Source organism: Lepidochelys kempii, chromosome 25 (assembly GCF_965140265.1).
Source record: "Lepidochelys kempii isolate rLepKem1 chromosome 25, rLepKem1.hap2, whole genome shotgun sequence".
Classification (NCBI taxonomy): Eukaryota; Metazoa; Chordata; order Testudines; family Cheloniidae; genus Lepidochelys; species Lepidochelys kempii.
This window is the reverse complement of record NC_133280.1, coordinates 4062682-4083170: the sequence shown is the minus strand read 5'-3', so window position 1 is coordinate 4083170 and position 20489 is coordinate 4062682. Positions and strand designations below refer to the sequence as shown.

The following is a 20489-nucleotide window of genomic DNA, read 5'->3' as shown; positions in this document are numbered from 1 at the left end:
CGAGAGGTGTCAGCCCCACAGGGCTTGAAGTGACCCAGGCATATGAGGACACACAGGTGGGTCTAGATCAGGGCAACCTGCAGCACCTCACTTCCTCCTCTTCCCCAGACAAGGCGGTGGCGGGCACATCAGTCTCAGGACCACCACCAATCGACCACAGGGCTCACCAGGAGCTACTCCGTAGGATTGCCCTCAATATGGGCCTCCAGGTGGAAGAAATGGTTGAGCAGGAGGATCCAGTGGTGGATATCCTGACGCTTGAGGGTCCCTCCAGAGTTGCACTCCCTCTCATAAAGACCATACAACCAAATTACAAAACAATATGGCAGACACCGATGGCCAGGGGCGTAGAAAAGAAATACTTCACTTCCTCCAATGGCTACGAGTTCCTGTTCTGCTGTCCAACTCCCTGTTCCCTATCGTTTCAGCAGTCAATGAAAAGGAAAGACAGGGCCAACAAGCCTCGGCCCCAGAGGCCAAGGAAGACAAACATTTGGACCTCTTCGTTAGGAAGGTCTACTCCTCTGGAGGCCTCCAGTTACGTAAAGCCAACCAGCAGGTGATCCTTAATAAACATAATTTCAACTCTTGGACAGCCGTGTCCAAGTTTAAGGATCGCCTGCCCCAGGACTTACACTCTGAGTTTGCAGCTTTAATCGAGGAAGGGAAGGCAGTGGCTAAAACTTCATTACAAGCCTCCCTCGATTCAGCAGACTCTGCGGCCAGAACCATTGCCTTGGGGGTAGTCATGTGACTCTCAGCGTGGCACCAGGCATCAGGCCTCCCTCCAGAGGTTCAGAATACCCTCCAAGACCTTCCTTTCGAGGGTTCAGGCCTTTTCTCGGAGCAAACAGACTCCGGGCTGCATGGCCTTAAGGATTCTCGGGCCACCCTGAAGTCGCTAGGGTTGCATACGTCGGCAACCAGTGAAAGCCCTTCAGGCCTCAGCCTCCACAGCAGAGGCAGTATCAACCCAGGCCCAGGCAGGAGCCGTATCGAAGGCGGGGCAGAAATAACAGGCGCAGACGGAACAATGCGCCTAACCAGGGCCAGAGTAAATCCCAACCTGGAAACAAGCAAGGGTTTTGAGGGTGCGCCCGAGGACAGTGTACCAACCCAGCTCCCGGATCCATCCCCATGGTTTTTAAACCGACTATCCCACTTCTACCGTGCGTGGTCCCATATAACATCGGACTGTTGGGCCCTATGCATGGTACAGGTGGGATACTCTTCCCAGTTCTCCTCCTCCCCTTCCTCCCACCCACCTTCCCCATCCCGCTTCAGGGACCCCTCTCACGAGCAACTCCTTATGCAGGAGGTTTGTTCGCTCCTTGAGATAGGTGCAGTGGAGGAGGTTCCACAGGAGCTAAGGGGAAAGGGGTTTTACTCCCATTCTTTCTAATCCCCAAGGTCTTCAACCCATTTTAGACCTTCGCAGACTCAACAAATTTATGGTCAAGCTCCAGTTCTGCATGGTCTCCCTGTGATGTTATTGACATAATCTGGGACCGTATAGATCATCATTGCAACCAAGGTCCTGTAGTGGCACCAAATCTTATATAAAGGGGGTCAAATGAGGTATCTAAGACAAGGTTATGGTTTGCTGGTTATGATTATGCTGTCTTTATGTGTGTAGCATTTTTGTAGTTATGAATACTGGCTCTATGCTGTCTGTATTTCAAACTTATGCTCTGCTTCTGGGTGACACCCCAGACAAGTTGATGTCAGCTCTGCCTAGCCTGCTGGATGGCCCATTAAGGACCATCAGCTGCACAACTGACCCACTGAGAGAAGGCAGACATGCCTTGGGACTCAGCAAGGTGTGCAGGGACCTGCCTAGGGACAGAACTCTGAGGTGTTTCCAGGCCATGGGATGGACAGCTTGTCTTTGGGACAAAGAAAGAAAGAGACCACATGGCAAGAGACTATACAAAGCTGCTGCAGCTCCTCCATCTTGTCTTCAATCCTGCTTCTGACCTCTGGAGGGACTTTGCTACAGACTGAAGCTTTGAACCAAGGACTGAATGACCCATCCCAGCTGGGGATGTTCTCCAGAGACTGGATTTGAACCTGCCGTTTATTCTATCACTGCTGCAAGCCTGAACCAAGAACTTGGCCATTCCTGTATGTCATTGATTTCATTTAACCAATTCTAGCTCTCATCTATATTTCTTTCCTTTTATGAATAAACCTTTAGACTTTAGATTCTAAAGGATTGGCAACAGTGTGATTTTGTGGGCAAGATCTGATTTGTATATTGACCTGGGTGTGGTCCTTTGGGATCGAGAGAACCTTTTTTCTTTTACTGGGGTATTGGTTTTCATAACCATTTGTCCCCATAACGAGGGGCACTGGTGGAGATACTGGGAAACTGGAGTGTCTAAGGGAATTGCTTGTGTGACTTGTGGTGAGCCAGTGGGGTAAAACCAAAGTCTTCTCTGTTTGGCTGGTTTGGTTTGCCTTGGTGTGCATAGAAACCCCAGCCTTGGTCTGTAACTGCCCTGCTTTAAGCAATTTGTCCTGAATTGGCACTCTCAGTTGGGTCCCGCCAGAACCAACATTGTTATACTCCCTAAGCACTATTATTCCATCTTTGGATCCGGGGGATTGGTACGCTGACCTCGACATGAAAAACACATACTTCCATATCGCTATTCATCCGGCGCACCGACACTTCCTCCAGTTTGTCATAAACCAAGATCACTACCAGTTCATGGTTCTCCCATTTGGCCTGTCCACAGCCCCCCGAGTGTTCACGAAATGTATGTCGGTGGTGGCGGCCTTCCTGCAGAAAAGGCAGGTTCGAGTGTACCCATACCTCGATAACTGGCTTTTCACAGGTCTTTCCAAGGACGAGGTCCAGTCCCACATGACGATGGTCATGGACACATTTCCACAGACTGGGGCTCCTCCTCAGTGTACCCAAATCTTCTCTCATACCCACTCAAAGGATAGAATTTATAGGGGCAGTCCTGAACTCGGTACAGGCGAAAGCGAACCTTCCAGAGTCCAGATTCTAAGCCATAGAGTAGATTGTAAAATCAATGCTTTGGTATCCCACTACCACAGTCAGGTATTGCCTACAGCTAATAGGACATATGGCAGCATGCACGTACGTGGTCAAGCATGCCCGACTGAGACTCGGACCCTTGCAAGCATGGTTCGCACTGTCTTACCATCCATACAGAGCCCCCCTGGACCTCGTGGTGATGATCCTGGCACAGATTCTAGAATCCCTGCGCTGGTGGCTGGACCAACCAGTGGTCTGTGCAGGGGTCCCCTTCGCCAAGCCCCAACCTTCTCTGACGTTAGTAACAGATGCGTCAGATCTGAGCTGGGGCGCACACTTTGGGGACCTGAGGACACAAGGCATGTGGTCGAGGGACAAGATACTTCTCCATATCAACCTGAAGGAGCTCAGGGCGGTTCGTCTGGCCTGCCAAACCTTTCATACCACATTGCAAGGTCACAGCATGACAGTCCTGACAGACGACACCACCGCCATGTTCTATATAAACAAACCAGGCGGAACCCGCTCCTCACCTCTGTGCTGTGAGGCTCTTCTTCTCTGGGACTTCTGTATAGCCCAATCCATTCCTCTCGAAGGATCCTACCTCCCAGGAGTGCGGAATGAGCTTGCCAATCGCCTCAGCAGGTCATACCACATGCACGAGTGGTCAATCAGATTGGACATCATACAGTCAGTCTGCCAGAAGTGGGGTTATGCCCAAGTAGACCTTTTCGCCACCAAGAGCAACAGACAGTGCCCGCAGTTCTGCTCATTCCAAAACCACAGTCCAGGCTTGATTGCCGATGTGTTCTTAATACCATGGGGCGAGGGTCTGAAGTATGCCTTTCCTCCTATCTCGCTTGTCCACTGGGTCCTCCTCAAAATTCACAGAGACAGAGCGATGGTAATCATGATCGCCCCATCTTGGCCCTGACAGCATTGGTATACAACCCTATTAGAGCTGTCCATAGATGCCCCAATTGCTCTGCCCCTTCACCCAGATCTAATCACGCAGGACCATGGGCGCCTCCTTCACCTGAACCTGCAATCTCTGCATCTCATGGTGTGGAAACTCCATGGCTAAACCCCATGGAGAGCCAGTGCTCTCAGTCGGTCAGACAAATTCTCCTCGGCAGTAGGAAACTTTCCACTAAGGCTGCCTACCTGGCGAAATGGAAAAGGTTTTCCTGTTGGTGTGAACACAAGCGCCTTCAACCGCTCCAGGCTACCATCCCAGTTATTTTAGAATACTTCCTACACATTAAACATCAGGGTCTATCCCTTTCTTCCATCAGAGTACACCTGGTGGTCATTTCAGCTTTCCATCCAGGGGAGTCTGGGCACTCGGTATTTTTTAATCCCATTGTGGGGCGATTCCTCAAAGGTCTGGAGAGGGTGTTCCCGTATTCTCGCCCACCTGTCCCAACCTGGAACCTGAATCTGGTCCTCTCCAAACTCATGAGCCCACCATTTGAGCCCCAGGCCACTTGTTTCCTCCTCTACCTTTCTTGGAAGGTGGCATTCCTGGTGGCCATTACATCGGCAAGGAGGGTGTCCGAGCTGAGAGCCCTCACCTCTGAACCGCCTTACACGGTGCTTCATAAGGACAAGGTGCAGCTTAGACCCCACCCTAAATTTCTCCCCAAGGTGGTCTCCCAATTCCACATGGGTCAGGACATTTGCTTACTGGTGTTCTTTCCAGAACCCCACATGAGCCCAAGACACCGCAGCCTACACACGCTGGATGTTCGGAGAGCCCTGGTGTTCCACATAGAGCACACAAAATCTTTCCACAAGTCGACCCAATTGTTCGTCGCCATAGCTGACAGAATGAAGGTGTGACGAAATGGGACTGTTCTTAATGTTTCCTCTGAATATTGTGTGGGTGCCTCAGTTTCCCCTATGCATTTCTTAAGTCTCTGGGAGGTGGGATAAGGGGGTGTAATTGTTGGAGAGCAAAGGGCCAGTGTACATAAATGGCCGAAACTCTGTCTCCTGGCAACTGATGGCCTGGGCCCTTCCCCCCTGCAAGGTGATAGCTAAAGGGTTGGAGAACAAAGGAATCAGGTGACCTCCTGGCCCAGGAAAGGGACAAAGCCCAGAGGAGGAGGGGGTGGAGGATGAGTCAGTTTGGGCTGGCTGGGGACATGGAGCGAAGTGAAGACGTGGTTGTCTGGCTCACTGCCCCCCAGAATGGACACGGCTGAGGGGTCCTGTTCTCTGTACCTACAAGCTCTGTATTAGACCGTGTTCCTGTCCTCTGATAAACCTTCTGTTTTACTGGCTGGCTGAGAGTCATGTCTGACTGCAGAATTGGGGTGCAGGACCCTCTGGCTTCCCCAGGACCCCGCCTGGGTGGACTCGCTGTGGGAAGCACACGGAGGGGCAGAGGATGCTGAATGCTCTGAGGTCAGACCAAGGAAGGTGGAAGCTGTGTGTCCTGCAGACAGTCTGCTCACAGAGAGGAGACTTCCCCAGAGTCCTGACTGGCTTCGTAGGGAGCAGTTCCAGAGCATCGCCCAGGGACTCCATGACAGAAGGGTCTTCCTGTCTCTGCGCAACGCATATCGTCCTGGATCACAGACTGCATTTGCACGTGCTATAAGTTGGCCAAGGTCCCAGCCCCAGCAATTACAGCCCATTCAACCAGATCACAGGCGTCTTCGTCAGCCTTTCTGGCTCAGGTCCCTATCCAGGAGATCTGTAAATCAGCCACCTGGTCTTCAGTGCACTCGTTTACAGCCCATTATGCTGCTAACCAACAGGCCAGAGATGATGCGGCAGTCGGCAAAGCTGTTCTTCAGTCAATCGTTGCATGACTCCTACCCTCCTTCAATGGTAAGCTTGGAAATCACCTTATTGGAATGGACGTGAACAATCACTTGAAGAAAAGATGATTACCTACTTCTCGTAACTGTTGTTCTTCAAGATGTGTTCTTCACGTCCGTTACAATACCCACCCCCCTTCCCCTCTGTCGGAGTCAACGGCAAAAAGGAACCGAAGGGGGGGTCAGGCCGGCAGGGTAATATATACACCGCCATGAGGACGCCAATCTAGGGGGCTCCCCTGCTGTCCTGACGGGAGCTACTAAGGGGAAAAAGTTTCCAACGTCCATGCACCCGGCGCGCGCACACCTAATTGTAATGGATGTGAACAACACATCTCAAAGAAAAACAGTTATGAGAGGTAGGTAACCGTCTTTTCCATAAGATTATCCAGTTCACCTCCTCCACCCAATATGGGTGGAGCCAGCTCTGCATCACCTCCCACAGACTCACTTTGGCACAGGGGGGATTCTGTGGGGGTGGGAGAGCAGAAGCTATTGCTGGGATGCCACTTAATCATAGAGTCATAGAATATCAGGGTTGGAAGGGACCTCAGGAGGTCATCTAGTCCAACCCCCTGCTCAAAAGCAGGACCCATACCCAATTAAATCATCCCAGCCAGGGCTTTGTCAAGCCTGACCTTAAAAACTTCTAAGGAAGGAGATTCCACCACCTCCCTAGGCAACGCATTCCAGTGTTTCACCACCCTCCTAGTGAAAAAGTTTTTCCTAATACCCAACCTAAACCTCCCCCACTGCAACTTGAGACCAGCGATTCTCTGCTGCTGGAATGCCCCTGGAGGCTATTAGAGACACAAGACAGGGGAGGGAATCTCTTTTATTGGGCCAGCTTCTGTTGGTGGAAGAGACAAGCTTTGGCGCTCTCGCAGAGCTCTTCTTCAGGTCTGGGAGGCTATGGAAGGTGGGGAGCGGAGGAGGAGGAACAACTTAAGGCTGTGCTTGGGCTGTTCTAACCTATTCCTGGATTGATCTGCCACAGAGATGGGGCAAAACCTCCCCAGTTGGTCCTTGCCCCAAAAAGGACTGTCCATAATGCCTGCCTGCTCCAAGGCATCATCTCGCCTCTGAGACTCTCCTCCTCAGCGCTCCCAGCAGAACAAAGGGAGGCGGCTACTAGATCCCAGTTCTTCTCCGCTGAGGAGCAGGTGGCTGAGCTCACAGCTCCACTCCAGCCCCATTGTAACTGTTCGGCCTTGGGGTCAGACCTGCCATTCTGGGACATGAGGATGGAGCCTATCGGAGCCAGCGCGGAGCTGAACTATTGCGCCTGCTCTCGTGGCTCGTCTTGCCCTTTCGTTCTCCTGATCATTCTCTCCCAAGCCCTTGCCTCTGCAAGAGCAGCTATTTTATCACCTCTCTGGTTGCTGGTTTGGCCATTGTGGCTTTGTCTAGACTGGGACTTAACCGGGGCGTTATTAGGTCACGTTCATTAGATCAGGCTAGTTAACATGATCTATCTTAACCCAGACAAAGCCTGTATGTTGTTGGATCTCCAAAGAGGACTTCAGAGGAGCCTCTTAAACCTTCCGTCTAGCCTTTGTCATGACGGACACTCACTCTTGTGAGTACTTTCATGCTCAAAACCTCCTGTTATAATGCTGTGCTCAAAACTCTGTCTTGGTAGTTGTTCTGCGCAGACACCTCTGCTGTTTTCACCACTTTGCTCTGGGCAGCCTTGGTTTTGCTCACTGATGTTAGATGTTTTTTTCATCTAAGACGTCAGCTGGAGTACTGTGTCCAGCTCTGGGCCCCACACCTTAGGAAAGGGGGGGACACTGGAGAAAGTCCAGAAGAGAGCAACAAAAATGATGAAAGGTCTAGAAAACACAACCTACGAGGAAAGATTGGGAAAAGTTGGGTTTGTGTAATCTGGAGAAGAGAAGACTGAGGAGGGACATAGTCTTCAAGTACGTAAAAGGTTGCTCTGAAGAGGAGAACGATAAATTGTTCTCCTCATCCACTGAGGACAGGACAAGAAGCAATGGGCTTAAATTGCAGCAAGGGAGGTTTAGGTTGGACATTAGGAAAAAGTTCCTAACTGTCAGGGTAGTTAAGCACTGAAATAAATTACCTGAGGAGGTTGTGGAATCTCCATCACTGGAGGTTTTGAAGAGCAGTTGGACAAACACCTGTCAGAGATGGTCTAGATAATATTTGGCCCTGCCTCGGTGCAGGGGACTGAACTAGATGACCACTCGAGGGCCCTTCCAGGCCTACGTGTCTGTGGTGACAGCTCCGTTGACTAAATGGCATGAATTCTTTGCTGTGTGGTGCATTCTGTGGAGTCTGCACCATGGCTTGGAACCCATAGGGCTCCAAAAAAGACACATCCCCTGTCTGAACACCTGGAGCAAGCTTTGTGGGTTTGGGTGTTTTTGGAGGGTTTCTTTGTTTTGGGGGCTAGATCGTCTTTACCGACGGAACCGTCTGGGCTCGGATTGGGAGGTAGTTAACAGCACAGCCCCTAGTGTGGACACAGCAGATTGCCATGTGCTCCTCAATGCCAGAGCAACTGCACCTGCACGAGGGGCTTGTATCAGCATCACTGTGTATCTGCTCCTAACCCACTAGAATTGACGTGGTACTGTGTGCGTATGTCTCAACCTGAAAACAGCTACCTTATTTAAACCCAACATTACCATCGAAAATTCCAAACATGCCAAATTTTATCATTTCAAATACTTCATTCAAAAAAGTATCCCAGAGGGATCAGAAGGAGATAGTTACAAGGAAGGGCCTGGGGCAGTGTTAGCCACAGAGCTGCCATCAGCGCCTGCAACATACTGTCTAGATGAACTGAGCATTCGTGCAAACGGGGAATGTGGTGGCCTGCCTGCCCCAGGGTGGAGTTTGGCCCCTGAAAACCTGAACAGAGGAGAGTGCTCATCTGTTACAGTGAAAGACAAGTGCACACAAAGAACCCAATCTACAGTCCTTTCCCCTGGCCAAAGCAACCCTCTGGCCTTGTCTGTGCAAAACCTGGAACCGAAATGACGGAGGCTTTGTCTTCACTGCAGACAAGGTGCGTGTTACTTAGTGGAGAAAAGGCACAGACGGGTTTTATCTCAGCAGAGCTAGTCGAGGTCAATGTTTTACTAACCAGTTTATTTAATGGTCCCTGCCCCCTCCCAGCCAGACTTCTACATAACCTGATCTCTACAAATGAGGACACCACTGCCGCTTTGTGTGTGTGTGGGGAGGGAAGGGTGTGATTTATTTTTTAAGGCATAAAAATACAGAAGCTGAAGTGGATTTGTTCAAGAGGCCCTGGTAAGAGCGTCAGAATAGACAACAGTCCTCAAGGAATCAATTCTCAAGCACTTAGAGGAGAGGAAAGTGATCAGGAACAGTCAGCATGAATTCACCAAGGGCAAGTCATGCCTGACTAATCTAATTGCCTTCTATGATGAGAAAACTGGCTGTGTGGATGAGGGGAAAGCAAGAACGTGTAGTTCTTTGACTTTAGCAAAGCTTTTGACACGGTCTCCCACAGTATTCTTGCCAGCAAGTTAAAGAAGTATGGGCCGGATGAATGGACGATAAGGTGGATAGAAAGCTGGATGGATTGTCGGGCTGAACGGGTAGTGATCAACGGCTCCCTGTCTAGTTGGCAGCCGATATCAAGCGGAGTGCCGCAAGGGTCAGTCCTGGGGCCGGTTTTGTTCAATATCTTCATTAATGATCTGGAGGATGGTGTGGATTGCACCCTCAGCAAGTTTGCAGATGACACTAAACTGGGAGGAGAGGTAGATACGCTGGAGGGTAGGGATAGGATACAGAGGGACCTAGACAAACTGGAGGATTGGGCCAAAAGAAATCTGGTGAGGTTCAACAAGGACAAGTGCAGAGTCCTGCACTTAGGACAGAAGAATCCCATGCACCGCTACAGACTAGGGACCGAATGGCTAGGCAGCAGTTCTGCAGAAAAGGACCCAGGGGTTACAGTGGACGAGAAGCTGGATATGAGTCAACAGTGTGCCCTTGTTGCCAAGAAGGCCAATGGCATTTTGGGATGTATAAGTAGGGGCATTGCCAGCAGATCGAGGGACGTGATCGTTCCCTTGTATTCGACATTGGTGAGGCCTCATCTGGAGTACTGTGTCCTGTTTTGGGCTCCACACTACAAGAAGGATGTGGAAAAATTGGAAAGAGTCCAGCGGAGGGCAACAAAAATGATTAGAGGACTGGAACACATGACTTATGAGGAGAGGCTGAGGGAACTGGGATTGTTTAGTCTGCAGAAGAGAAGAATGAGGGGGGATTTGATAGCTGCTTTCAACTACCTGAGAGGTGGTTCCAGAGAGGATGGTTCTAGACTATTCTCAGTGGTAGAAGAGGACAGGACAAGGAGTAATGGTCTCAAGTTGCAGTGGGGGAGGTTTAGGTTGGATATTAGGAAAAACTTTTTCACTAGGAGGGTGGTGAAGCACTGGAATGCGTTACCTAGGGAGGTGGTAGAATCTCCTTCCTTAGAAGTTTTTAAGGTCAGGCTTGACAAAGCCCTGGCTGGGATGATTTAATTGGGGATCGGTCCTGCTTTGAGCAGGGGGTTGGACTAGATACCTCCTGGGGTCCCTTCTAACCCTGAGATTCTATGATTCTATGAACTATAATTAAACTCGATTTGCAAGTGTGTTTCACAGGCTGGGCATATCAGGAGGTGCTGCTTGTCTGGAGAACTTTCTAAACGTTCTCACTTCTGTTCAGAAGCTAGGAATGGGCGACACTTGATGATTCCCTGTTCTGTTCATTCCCTCTGGGGCACCTGGCACTGGCCACTGTCGGAAGACAGGATACTGGGCTAAATGGACCTTTAGTCTGACCCAGTGTGGCCGTTCTTATGTACATAGTCAGAGGTCCTTCTGTGGTGAGAGATCCTTCCACCCAACCATCAGCAGGTGGTTTGGGGACAGAGGGAGAGCAAGCGTGTGTGTGTGTGCTCACACTCCAACCACATACCTCCTTCCTGGCTCAGCTTCCCATTTATCTAAGAGCTAATGAGATTTCCCACTGCGGTTGTGAAGTGCTTTGAAATCTCTGGATGAAACCCCCTCTCTGAAGTAGTTGTGAGTATTGTTGTTAACGAGTCTGCTGTTCCTCACTGTGTTGTGCCTGTGTGTACACAGCGTGATTAAACTCCTTGTCCCAATTCCCACGTGGATTTGCTGGGCTCCCTGCCTGCCTGCATTGTCCACAGGAATGTCTTTCCCTGATTCCAGCAGGGTAGTTATGGGCATCAGAACCAGCCTTGGCTCTGCCCCGTTAAATCAACAGTCCCACCCCTCCCGTTGGGTGCTCTGATATGAGGCACGCTGGCTGGCGTGTGTGTTTGGCTTGGTGTGACTGACTCAGCGCTGCACTCCCCAGCATGGATCTCTAGATGAACTGCAGGGGGTGAGTGGATCTGGGCTTAGTCTGGTCTATAGGCTCGTTTTCGCTACACCTCTGCTCTCGGCTGTGCCCAGGCACAGGGAAGGCTGCAGCCTCCCCCTGAGCATGGTGCTTGGCAGGCAGCTCTGTAATCCTCCGCCCCCTCTCTCTGCCCCTCTGGTTAGATTAATGGCGTCACCAGCGAGAACATGTCTCTGGCTGACACCCGCAGGCTGATTGAAAGGTCAGAGGGGACGCTGAGGCTGCTCGTGTTCCGGGACAACCGGCAGTTCCTGGTCAACATCCCCCAAGTGAGGGACAGCGACAGCGACAGCTCGCGGCTGGACGGTGAGCGGAGTCACGAGGGCCCGGGGGAGCCTCCAGGTGGAAGGAGCCAGGACACACGTGTTCTGTGGCTGACTTGGGTACAGGCGACCTGGCAGTGCCATATTCAGTGCTGGGGAGGGGGGAGAACACACCAGGGCAGTAGCAAGTATCTAGTTGCTGTCTGAATTCAAAGGTCACGGTGACCTAATTGCCATGGTGCTCAGCCATTTGGAAGGTCATTGGCCCCAAGCAAGAGTCCCAGACGGCTGTTGGACTCTGAAGGGTAATTACTGTTTGGGAGCCTCTGCAAAAGCAGAGTCATCCGGCGACACGGCCTATGCAGTGTGCTCGGTGCACGCCAGTCCGGCGAGGGCTGGGTTTGTGTCAGATCTGCTCCTTGAGTAGGTGCAGCTATGCTGGGCAAGCTGGAGGGAGAAGCCAGGCCCTGCCACTGGGCGTCTGGGGAGGTCAGGGGTGGAGTCGCACATGGCAGACTCGTGGTGTTCTCCAGCGCATGGCAGGGCTGTGGGCTCTGAGCACTTGGTCTGTTGCTTCCGAGCTGTTGCTGTCTCACTGCATGAGACAGCAAGAGTCCTCCAGTCCTTCCCCAGACCCCGAATGCCCAGAGGGTCATGCGCCCTGTCACTGCCATAGAGCTGAGGAGGGAAACGAACCTCTGCCCTGGCGTGCCTGGCTCTAGCGTGTGAGCAGCTACTGCACTGTCTTATCTCCCCCCTTTGTGCTCTAGACATCTCCGACATTGGCTCCGAACTGTCCCACCCGCCCCCAGCACAGAGCCCCCAGCGGGCTCCAGAGGCCTCCAGGACGAACTCGCTATCGTAAGCCACTTCCTCTTCCCCCTCAACCCTTCGAGTCATCAGACCCTCGCTGTGCCACCCCAGGTGGAGGGGCCGCTCCCCTTCTGCCCCGGCTGTGTTCCCCAGCAGCCAGCTTGTCCTGAGACACCGTCAGCCCCGGTTTGGGTGTGGATGAACACTGCTCAGACGCTGATTGGCTCGGTGGCTGCTCTCTGCCTGTCCCCTCTGTAACATGGACTAACGCTTGTGTATGAGTCCTCGCGGTGCCCAGGAGCCAGGGCCGAGCAGTGCCGTCAGTAAAGTTATGTGGAGCTGGGCACTGAGTTTAGTTTAAAGGTGACTTCCCCATCTTGGACCTGCACTGCAAACCTCGTCCAGTTTTCTAGGTAATGTTCCTGCTCCAGCTGGAGCAGCCTAAGCGGAGTTCCCGGGGCATCCGTCAGTTGGGTCCCATCATGTAACCGTCAGGAGCCTCTGACTTCGCGGCCCCAGAGAACAGCAGCACAGGGCCATCCAGGGGGAAACCTACAGCACAAGCAATGATTACACTGCTTGGCAGTCGCTGGTCTCTCCGCTGCCAGGACAGCCCCTGGGGATGGTGCCTCTCTAAGGGCTCCTTGGTGGGTGAGGGAGGGGCTGGAGCAGGTGCCTGTGTGTGGGCTCAGGGAGCAGAGCGAGGCAGGAGATGACACTTGGAGGAGAAGGCAGGGGCGGCATGGGCATCTCCCTGCCGGATCCAGCCGGCAGCTGGTCTGTGGCTTGTCCGAGAGGAGACTGGGTGATGTGAGCCATCGGAGCTCTCCTGCTGCAGGGCCTGTGCCCCAGAGAACAGCCCTTCCCGGGGGTGGCAGCCTGGCAGAGTGGGCTGCCTGCTGGTGAAGAGCCGGGCCCTGCTGCACAGACTGCATGTTTCTTGGCGCAGGAGTGTGTGCAATGTGCCCGCAGTGGGTGCAGTGCCCAGTACAACGGGGCCCTAGCCCCACAAGCACTGATGCTCCTCCGGCTGGCAGCACCACTGAGCATCTCCAGTCCCCTCAGCTCTGTTCCCGCCGCCTCCCACGCGCTTGCTGCGGGGTGAAGGGGAGCTCCAGGAGCTGGGCAGAACCAGGCAGCCCAAAGAGTGTGGGTCCCGGGCTGTCCCCATGCCTTCAGCCTAGCTCTCTCAGGCAAGTGGCTGCTGCTTTTTGGAGCTGTGGGAAAGGGCTCTCTGAATGGGACCAGGGCCCGCTTCCCTGTCCCACAAATGGAGGAGCAGCAGCAGTCCTGCTTAACTCTCATCATCTCTTTTTGCTCTAGGGAGGGGAGCCAGCTCAGCAGGGAGACAGCAGCCGCTGTACAGGAGAACGATGCTCCTCTCCCAGGTGAGTCCTGGCTACTGGGTCTCCTCCGGGCGAGGCAAGGAGCCTCGAGGCTGAGTCCAGCCTGCCCTGCTCTGGAAACTGGGCCTGCACAGTCTCTCCCCTGCAGGCTGCTGGTTTATGCCCCACCCAGCAGGATCGTGACCAACTGCGTATTGGGAATGGGCTGATGTATCAAGAACCAGGAGCAATGGTCGCAGCGTGGGAGGTCTAGGTTGGATATTAGGAAACACTATTTCACTAGGAGGGTGGTGAAGCACTGGAATGGGTTCCCTAGGGAGGTGATGGAATCTCCTTCCTTAGAGGTTTTTAAGGCCCAGCTTGACAAAGCCCTGGCTGGGATGATTTAGTTGGGGTAGGTCCTGCTTTGAGCAGGGACTTGGACTAGATGACTTCCTGAGGTCTCTTCCAACCCTGAGATTCTATGATCTGGTTCCTGCCACTCAGGTGTCTTCATGGCAGGAACCACCAGCGTGGGTAGGAGTCACTGGAAGTCTGGCTGCCCAGCTAAGCAGAGGGGTCAGGACTGAGTGGGGCCCTGGAAATCGATGATCTCGCTTGTCTGGAGAGGAGGCCTCTCCTGGGCACGGCCGAAGATACGTTGCGGGGGCGGGTGGCAGCTGGGGGGAGGGGGAACCTACCCTGCCGCTCTCTGTTCTGTGGTGAAGCAGAGGCCATCAGTCTCAGAGCCTGTCGGTAGGGGCCGTTCACCAGCACTGACTTCCCAGACGTGAGGCCAGGCTGATGATCGTGGCTCTGAACAGATGCTGTGGGCCGAGCTCCCAGCCGGGCCGGGCAAGCTGCTGTGTTCTGGCAGCTGCCTGGTGTAGGCTCGGGCGCCCTGATGGCCCACATGCATCTCTCCCTTGCGGCGTCCTGTGCTCTCGAGCCCCTGCAGAAGGGCGCACTGCTCTCTGGCGGTGCTGCCTGCCACTCTGAGGGCAGCAGCATGGACGTCCCCATCTTCATCAGCCATCTCTGGAGCACTGGGCCACACACCACACCCAGGCAGTAAAATGGGCTCTTTGCTCTTGAGAAGCTCCTAAGACGCCCTGTTTCCAACCCCCCTGACCCAGCCAAGTCCCTGCAGCCCTCAAAGCAGCTTGAATGTCCAGGGCTGCTCCACCTTACCCCACCCTCTCCCATTGCAGATTCTCAGGAACCTGCTGAGGATAGTGCCTACAGCGTCTCCTATGACCGCCCTGCAGCCAGAGCCAGCGAGGAGGATGGGTAAGCTGCTGCCATGTGCTGGTAACTCGGAGACCTCCTGGCTAGCTGGGGAAGGAGCCGTGTCTAGGCGCAGGTATTGCGGAGGTCACGGGGCTGTGCAGACAGAACAGGGCCCTGCCCAGATGCAGCACAGTCCTGGCAACAGCCTGCGGAGAAGCCACTCAGCAGTGGGCTGGCAGGGGGAGTGGGCGATGGGACTGGCCAGGGAAAATAGCTGGGCTTTAAGAAGAGCTCTGAAGCCAAAGGGGAAGGCTCTCAGCAGGGGGTGAGCTCATGGGGCAGGATGAAGCCAGCTCGGAGCAGGGCGGGTAGGAGGAGCTAAGGGTGACCCTGGCTCCTTCAGACAAAGGCTCTTGTTTGTGGTGGTGGAGTGCCCTTGAGCCCTCCCATGCTGGCTGTGGATGATGAGCTGCTGGAACCCGTCTGCCCCGACGGCAGCGCTGACTCTGCGGCTCCAAGCTCACACTGCGGTTCTTCCCGGTTCCAGGTACAGCCCGGACGCCAAGATCGTGCACTTTGTGAAGGCCAACACCATCGGGCTACGGCTGGCTGGCGGCAATGACGTGGGCATCTTTGTGGCAGGTGTGCAGGAGGGGAGCCCCGCGGACAGCCAGGGGATCAAAGAGGGGGACCAAGTTCTGCAGGTACCACCGCAAACAAGGGGGCAGGGGAGGGAGAGTGTCTGGAATGAAAGTGCTGCTGCGGCAACGACCCACCCTGCGCAAAGCTGGGGTCACAGAATCACAGGATATCTGGGTGGGCAGGGACCCCAGGAAGTCATCTAGTCCAGCCCCCGCTCCAAGCAGGACTGACCCCCAATTTTTGCCCCAGATCCCTAAATGGCCCCCTCAAGGATTGAACTCCCAACCCTGGGTTTAGCAGGCCCATGCTCAAACCACTGAGCTCTCCCTCCCCCACGGGTCCTTGTCTGGTGTGGGTCTTACTGTTATTGGGAAGTAGCTGAGCCCAGGAAGTGCAGGGGAGACCAAAATCTTGGGATTGTTTCCTGGCTCAGCTCCCTATGGGTTGGGACATCCCAACCTCTCACTTTGTTATATGGCGTGACCGTCTCTAGCCTCCCAAACCCCTCACTCCCAGCAGCCCTGTGTGGAGAGTCGCCCGCAAATGGAGTGCCACGTCCGACCTTGCTGGAAGCTAATCCTGGGAGAGAACATGGGAAATGCTTCTCCCAACCTCTAGTCCAGCCCCCTCCCTCCAGCCTGCCCCGGCCAGGAGTGTACTTCCCCTGGCTGTGCTCGCCCCGGAGCTGTCACGCCCTCTGGCAGTCCAGCACTGAGAGTACCACCTGTTGCATGTCTAGAATACCCAGAGCACGTCCGTGCTCTTCCCCGAGGCATCCGGGCCCCCTGCTCTCCTTGAAGCGCCCCTGTGTTAATCTGCAACGGCCACCATCTCAGCTGGCAGCCCAGGGATTGAACCGGGGAGCTCCCGGAGCTAAAGCCACTGGAGCGATGGAGCCTTGGCCCTGTAACGGCTCAGCCTCTGTGGGTTGGCCTAGGGGGAGACCCAGAACAGTCACCTGTAGGCTGTATACACAGACTACATAGGCTCCCCCGTCTCCCTCTGAACCTGCTTGTGCGGTCAGTGTGACTGCCAGGGAAACATCAGCACCAGGGTCATGGAGCTGGGAATAGCACCCAGGAGCCCTGACTCTGGGCCTCGGCTCCAGCCATTAGCCCTGCACTAGCCTGGCTTGTACAGCCCAGTCCTGCAGTGCCTGAGCGTCGTCACCACAGCCCCATGTGGCCTCCCCGTGCAGGCCCTGCCCCTTGGCGTGTGCTGCTCCCACCCAGGAATGGACGGGGGACGCCGGCGCTAAGGCCCTTTCATCTCTGGCAGGTGAACGATACCAGCTTCCAGAGCCTGACCCGGGAGGACGCCGTGCAGTATCTGCTGTCCCTGCCACAGGGCGAGGAGGTCGTTCTGCTGACCCAGCGCAAGCAGGACAGTAAGTGACCAACTGACCTCCAGTCTGCAGCTGCAGGGTTGCTGGGGCTTGTGTGTTAAGGTCCCACTCCAGGCTCTGGCTGGTCCTTGCCTGTGACTGAGCTGCCAATGTGCACCCGTGTCTGTCCCTTGGGAGCCCAGCGTGACTCTGCCCACGTGAGTTTCCTCCTCTTTCCCCTGGGAAGTTGGGCAAGAGACAAGACCAGCCTGGGACTTCCCAGAACTCTGGCTCCCCTCGAGTGCCTAGGATCCCAGCTGTGCTGGACGGGCCCAGGCACATCCCCTGTTGGACTGAGCACAGGTGGGTGGGAGAGTTAACCCAGCCCTCGACTGCATCCCAGAGAAATCCTCCAGTGCTGCAACACCTGCTCCAACGCTACACCGCGAGCCACCATGCCAGGGATGCCACATCAATGCCAGCCTCCAGTGCAGATGGGCTGCACCCGTGTCAGACAGGGCTGGCATCCGTGAGGCTAAATGGCACCCGTGTGACACCAGAACAGCCATCTGAACCGAGGGGCAGGGCTGGTGTAGCTACACTCATGCCGGTAGGGAGACCCAAAGAAAAGTCGCATGTCCCTGTGGCAAATCGCTTGTTGTCTTGGGTTGAATCCAGGCCTGGGTTATAGTCTGGGCTCTTGGTGCCTGATCTCTCTAAGGGGTCCCACTCCCCCATCTACCCTGTATCTTTTCAGGGTGGAACTGGCCGAGCTCCCAACCAGAGCTGCCTCCTGCTTCGTCCGGCCACTCGCTTTTGTTCCCAACCTGACATATGTTGGGGTTGCTGCCCTGCACGCTCCTGCTCCCCGACCTTCATTCATGGGGGGGGGGGGGTATCCATCCCGCCCAATGCTCTGGCCTGGGCTCTGCCCATCTCCCTGGACGCTGAGCTCACGCTCCCAGAGTTTCCATGGTTGCGAGGGGTTCACCTTCCTTCCAGCTCGGTTGTGTTGCTGATGGCTCCCGTTTTTCATGAGCCATGCTGGGGGACTCTGTTCCCTCTACGCAGACGGTCCCTGGTTCTCTGCCGGGGTTTTGAGACCTGGGCAGTAAAAGGTGCTGCACAAATGCAGCCGACCCGTCTCTCCTCCATTTTCCCCGTGTGCTGGCCCCCAAATGCCCCCTCCTCTCTGGCCGCCTCTCCCTGACAGGCCCTGTCTTGGCCTTGCCCAGTCTACAGGAAGATGGTCAAGTCCAACGTGAGGGACTCGTTCCACATCCGCACGCACTTCGACTTCGAGAAGGACGCTCCCTCTGGGTTGAGCTTCACGCGGGGCCAGGTCTTCCATGTTCTGGACACCATGTACCGCGGCAAGCTGGGCAGCTGGCTGGCCGTGCGCATGGGCAGAGACCTGCAGGAACTGGACAAGGGAATCATCCCCAACAGGAGCAGGTAGGGCAGGCCGTGGGGCACAGGGTCCTTGGCATGAGTCTCAGAGCGGGGGAACTGAGCCCTGGGGCTGAGCAAAGGGCAGCGGAGCTACTAAGGGAGCTGTGGGGGAGACGTCCTCCAGTGTGGATCACAATAACCTTCCCACCCCAAGGCATGTGCAGCTGGGAGTCCTGAGGGTGTTTACTCAGGGCCCATGATGCTCCCATGGCGGGAAGTCATCAATCCAGCTTTCTGCCCTGGACTGCAACAGAGCAGCAGGACCAGCGGGCTGTCTGCCTGCAGCCAGGGCCTGGGCAGGTGGCTGCTATGGGACCAAGAACCCGCCAGCCCCACATATGCTGTCCTGAGCTGCTCTGCCCCAAACCCCTGCCAGCCTCCCAGCCTACCACGGAGGGAGGCCCGTGCTTCTCTGGGGCAGAGAGAGGAAGCTCTGTCCCTGCATTGCCTCGTTGGAGGAAGCATGGTCCAGTGGTGGCCCTGGGAATCTTGGCTCTGCCACAAAGTGGCCATGTGTCCTGAGGCCAAGTCATGTTCCAGGTCTCTGCCTCAGTTTACCCATCTGTGAAATGGGGACAATGGTTTCTTCCTGTGAGGCAGTGGGGGTTGTTTGCAGGGCAGCCTGATGCCCTAGGATTGAAGGGGCTGTTGCACAGCATCTTCCTGCCATGCCTGCAAGGTTAGACAGGGCAGGACTCGCGCCCTAGCACTGCTGGCCCATTGCTCAGGAAGGGAATTGGAGGCCTGTTGTGCCGATGTGGAAATCCAATGACCCAGGCCGTGTGCCCTGCAAGGAAATGCACCCTGGGTCTCGCTGCACGGGGCTGTGCCGTTTAGACCTTCTCTCTGCCCTGGCACACGGCTCCTGGGATGGTCTGTGTAACGATACTGAGCGCTCGCAGTGTCTGCTGCTTGCCAGCCCCTCCCACCGGCAAAGGGGGGCACCAAGGGAGGAGGTGAGTTGGTATCGGCCCCTGGAGGGGATCCCAGGCGCCCTGGTTCGCGATGCTGGAAACGCTCACCAGCCCTGGACCGTGGGACAGACTGGCTGTGCCAGAGCAGGGACAGCGAGGCGGTTGGTTCTGGGGCGCCCCGAGATGCTTTGGGGCTCTCGATGCTGACGCTGCCTCGCCCTCTGGTGCAGGGCCGAGCAGTTCGCCAGCTTGGAGTCCGTCCTGAAGGCCACCTCCGTTGCCAGCTCCTCCGGGGCCCGGGCCGAGTTCTGGAAGCTGCGGGGCCTGCGGGGGGCCAAGAAGAACCTGCGGAAGAGCCGCGAGGACTTGTCGGCTCTCACCAAGCAGGGCCACTATCCACCCTACGAGAGGGTGGTGCTGCGGGAAGGTGGGCATGGCTGCCAGCCCGGGGCTGTCCCAGAGGAGCAATGCTGGGGGGCTGATCCTTCAGGCTGGGGGAGGGAAGGATTGGCCTGGCTGGAGGAGGCTGGCTGCTGCTGGCCTGCCCATGTGAGGGGAGCCCTGCACTCCCTTCCTGATGGCCCACTGGGCTGGGCTGTCCCCTGGGAGGTGTTACCCCAGGCTCTGCCCATGCACGGGCAGCTGCTTTGCATTCCTGTTCTCTGATGAGATGGGGGGAGGTCCCCTGCCTGGAGTGCACTTGGGGCCTATTCCTCACCGGGCCTTGCCATTTGGTATCTTCATGGGAGCTGCCAGCCCTGACCCTGCAGCCGACAGCCTGAGGCCTCTGGCGTATCTGATCCTGCCGCTCGCAGCCATCCCCTGGGCCCATCTACGCCCAGCCTGGGAGGCAGAGTGCCCGTCCCACATGTTACACGTCACGGTGGCACAGGGGTGGGGGGCCTGCCCGAGGCTGCAGCGTTTCAGTAGCGGGGATGGGGTCACACCTTGTGTTTCATGTGGTGCCCGGCTCGCTGAACCCCTCTCCTCTCCCCGCAGCCAACTTCAAACGGCCAGTCGTGATCCTGGGGCCCATCTCTGACATCGCCATGGAGAAGCTGAGTGCCGAGCTGCCTGACGAGTTTGAAATCGCCCGTAAGTGCAGCTGGGAGCGTCCGACAGGCCCTGTTCTGGCTGGAGTCCTATCCTGGGATATTACGTGGGGATTGCAGGGCTCCCGTGTGCGGCCAGCGTAAGGAGGGGGTGCTCTGGGCAAGAGCTGGCGGACCCACATGGCCTGCTGAAGCGTTCTCTCTCA

The 20489-nt window shown here is 55.5% G+C and overlaps 1 protein-coding gene across 3 annotated transcripts in view; it reads left to right on the top strand.

The window, feature by feature from the left end:
* Window positions 1-20489, top strand: part of TJP3 (tight junction protein 3) — a 59878-nt gene that overhangs the window by 35070 nt on the left and 4319 nt on the right. For all 3 annotated transcript variants that reach the window (XM_073324096.1, XM_073324097.1, XM_073324098.1), the window contains 9 exons: window positions 11412-11574; window positions 12302-12392; window positions 13668-13732; window positions 14881-14959; window positions 15447-15603; window positions 16820-16928; window positions 18101-18320; window positions 19462-19658; window positions 20231-20326. In XM_073324096.1, the coding sequence (XP_073180197.1) occupies window positions 11412-11574; window positions 12302-12392; window positions 13668-13732; window positions 14881-14959; window positions 15447-15603; window positions 16820-16928; window positions 18101-18320; window positions 19462-19658; window positions 20231-20326 (1177 nt within the window). The remainder of the gene's footprint in view (window positions 1-11411; window positions 11575-12301; window positions 12393-13667; window positions 13733-14880; window positions 14960-15446; window positions 15604-16819; window positions 16929-18100; window positions 18321-19461; window positions 19659-20230; window positions 20327-20489) is intronic.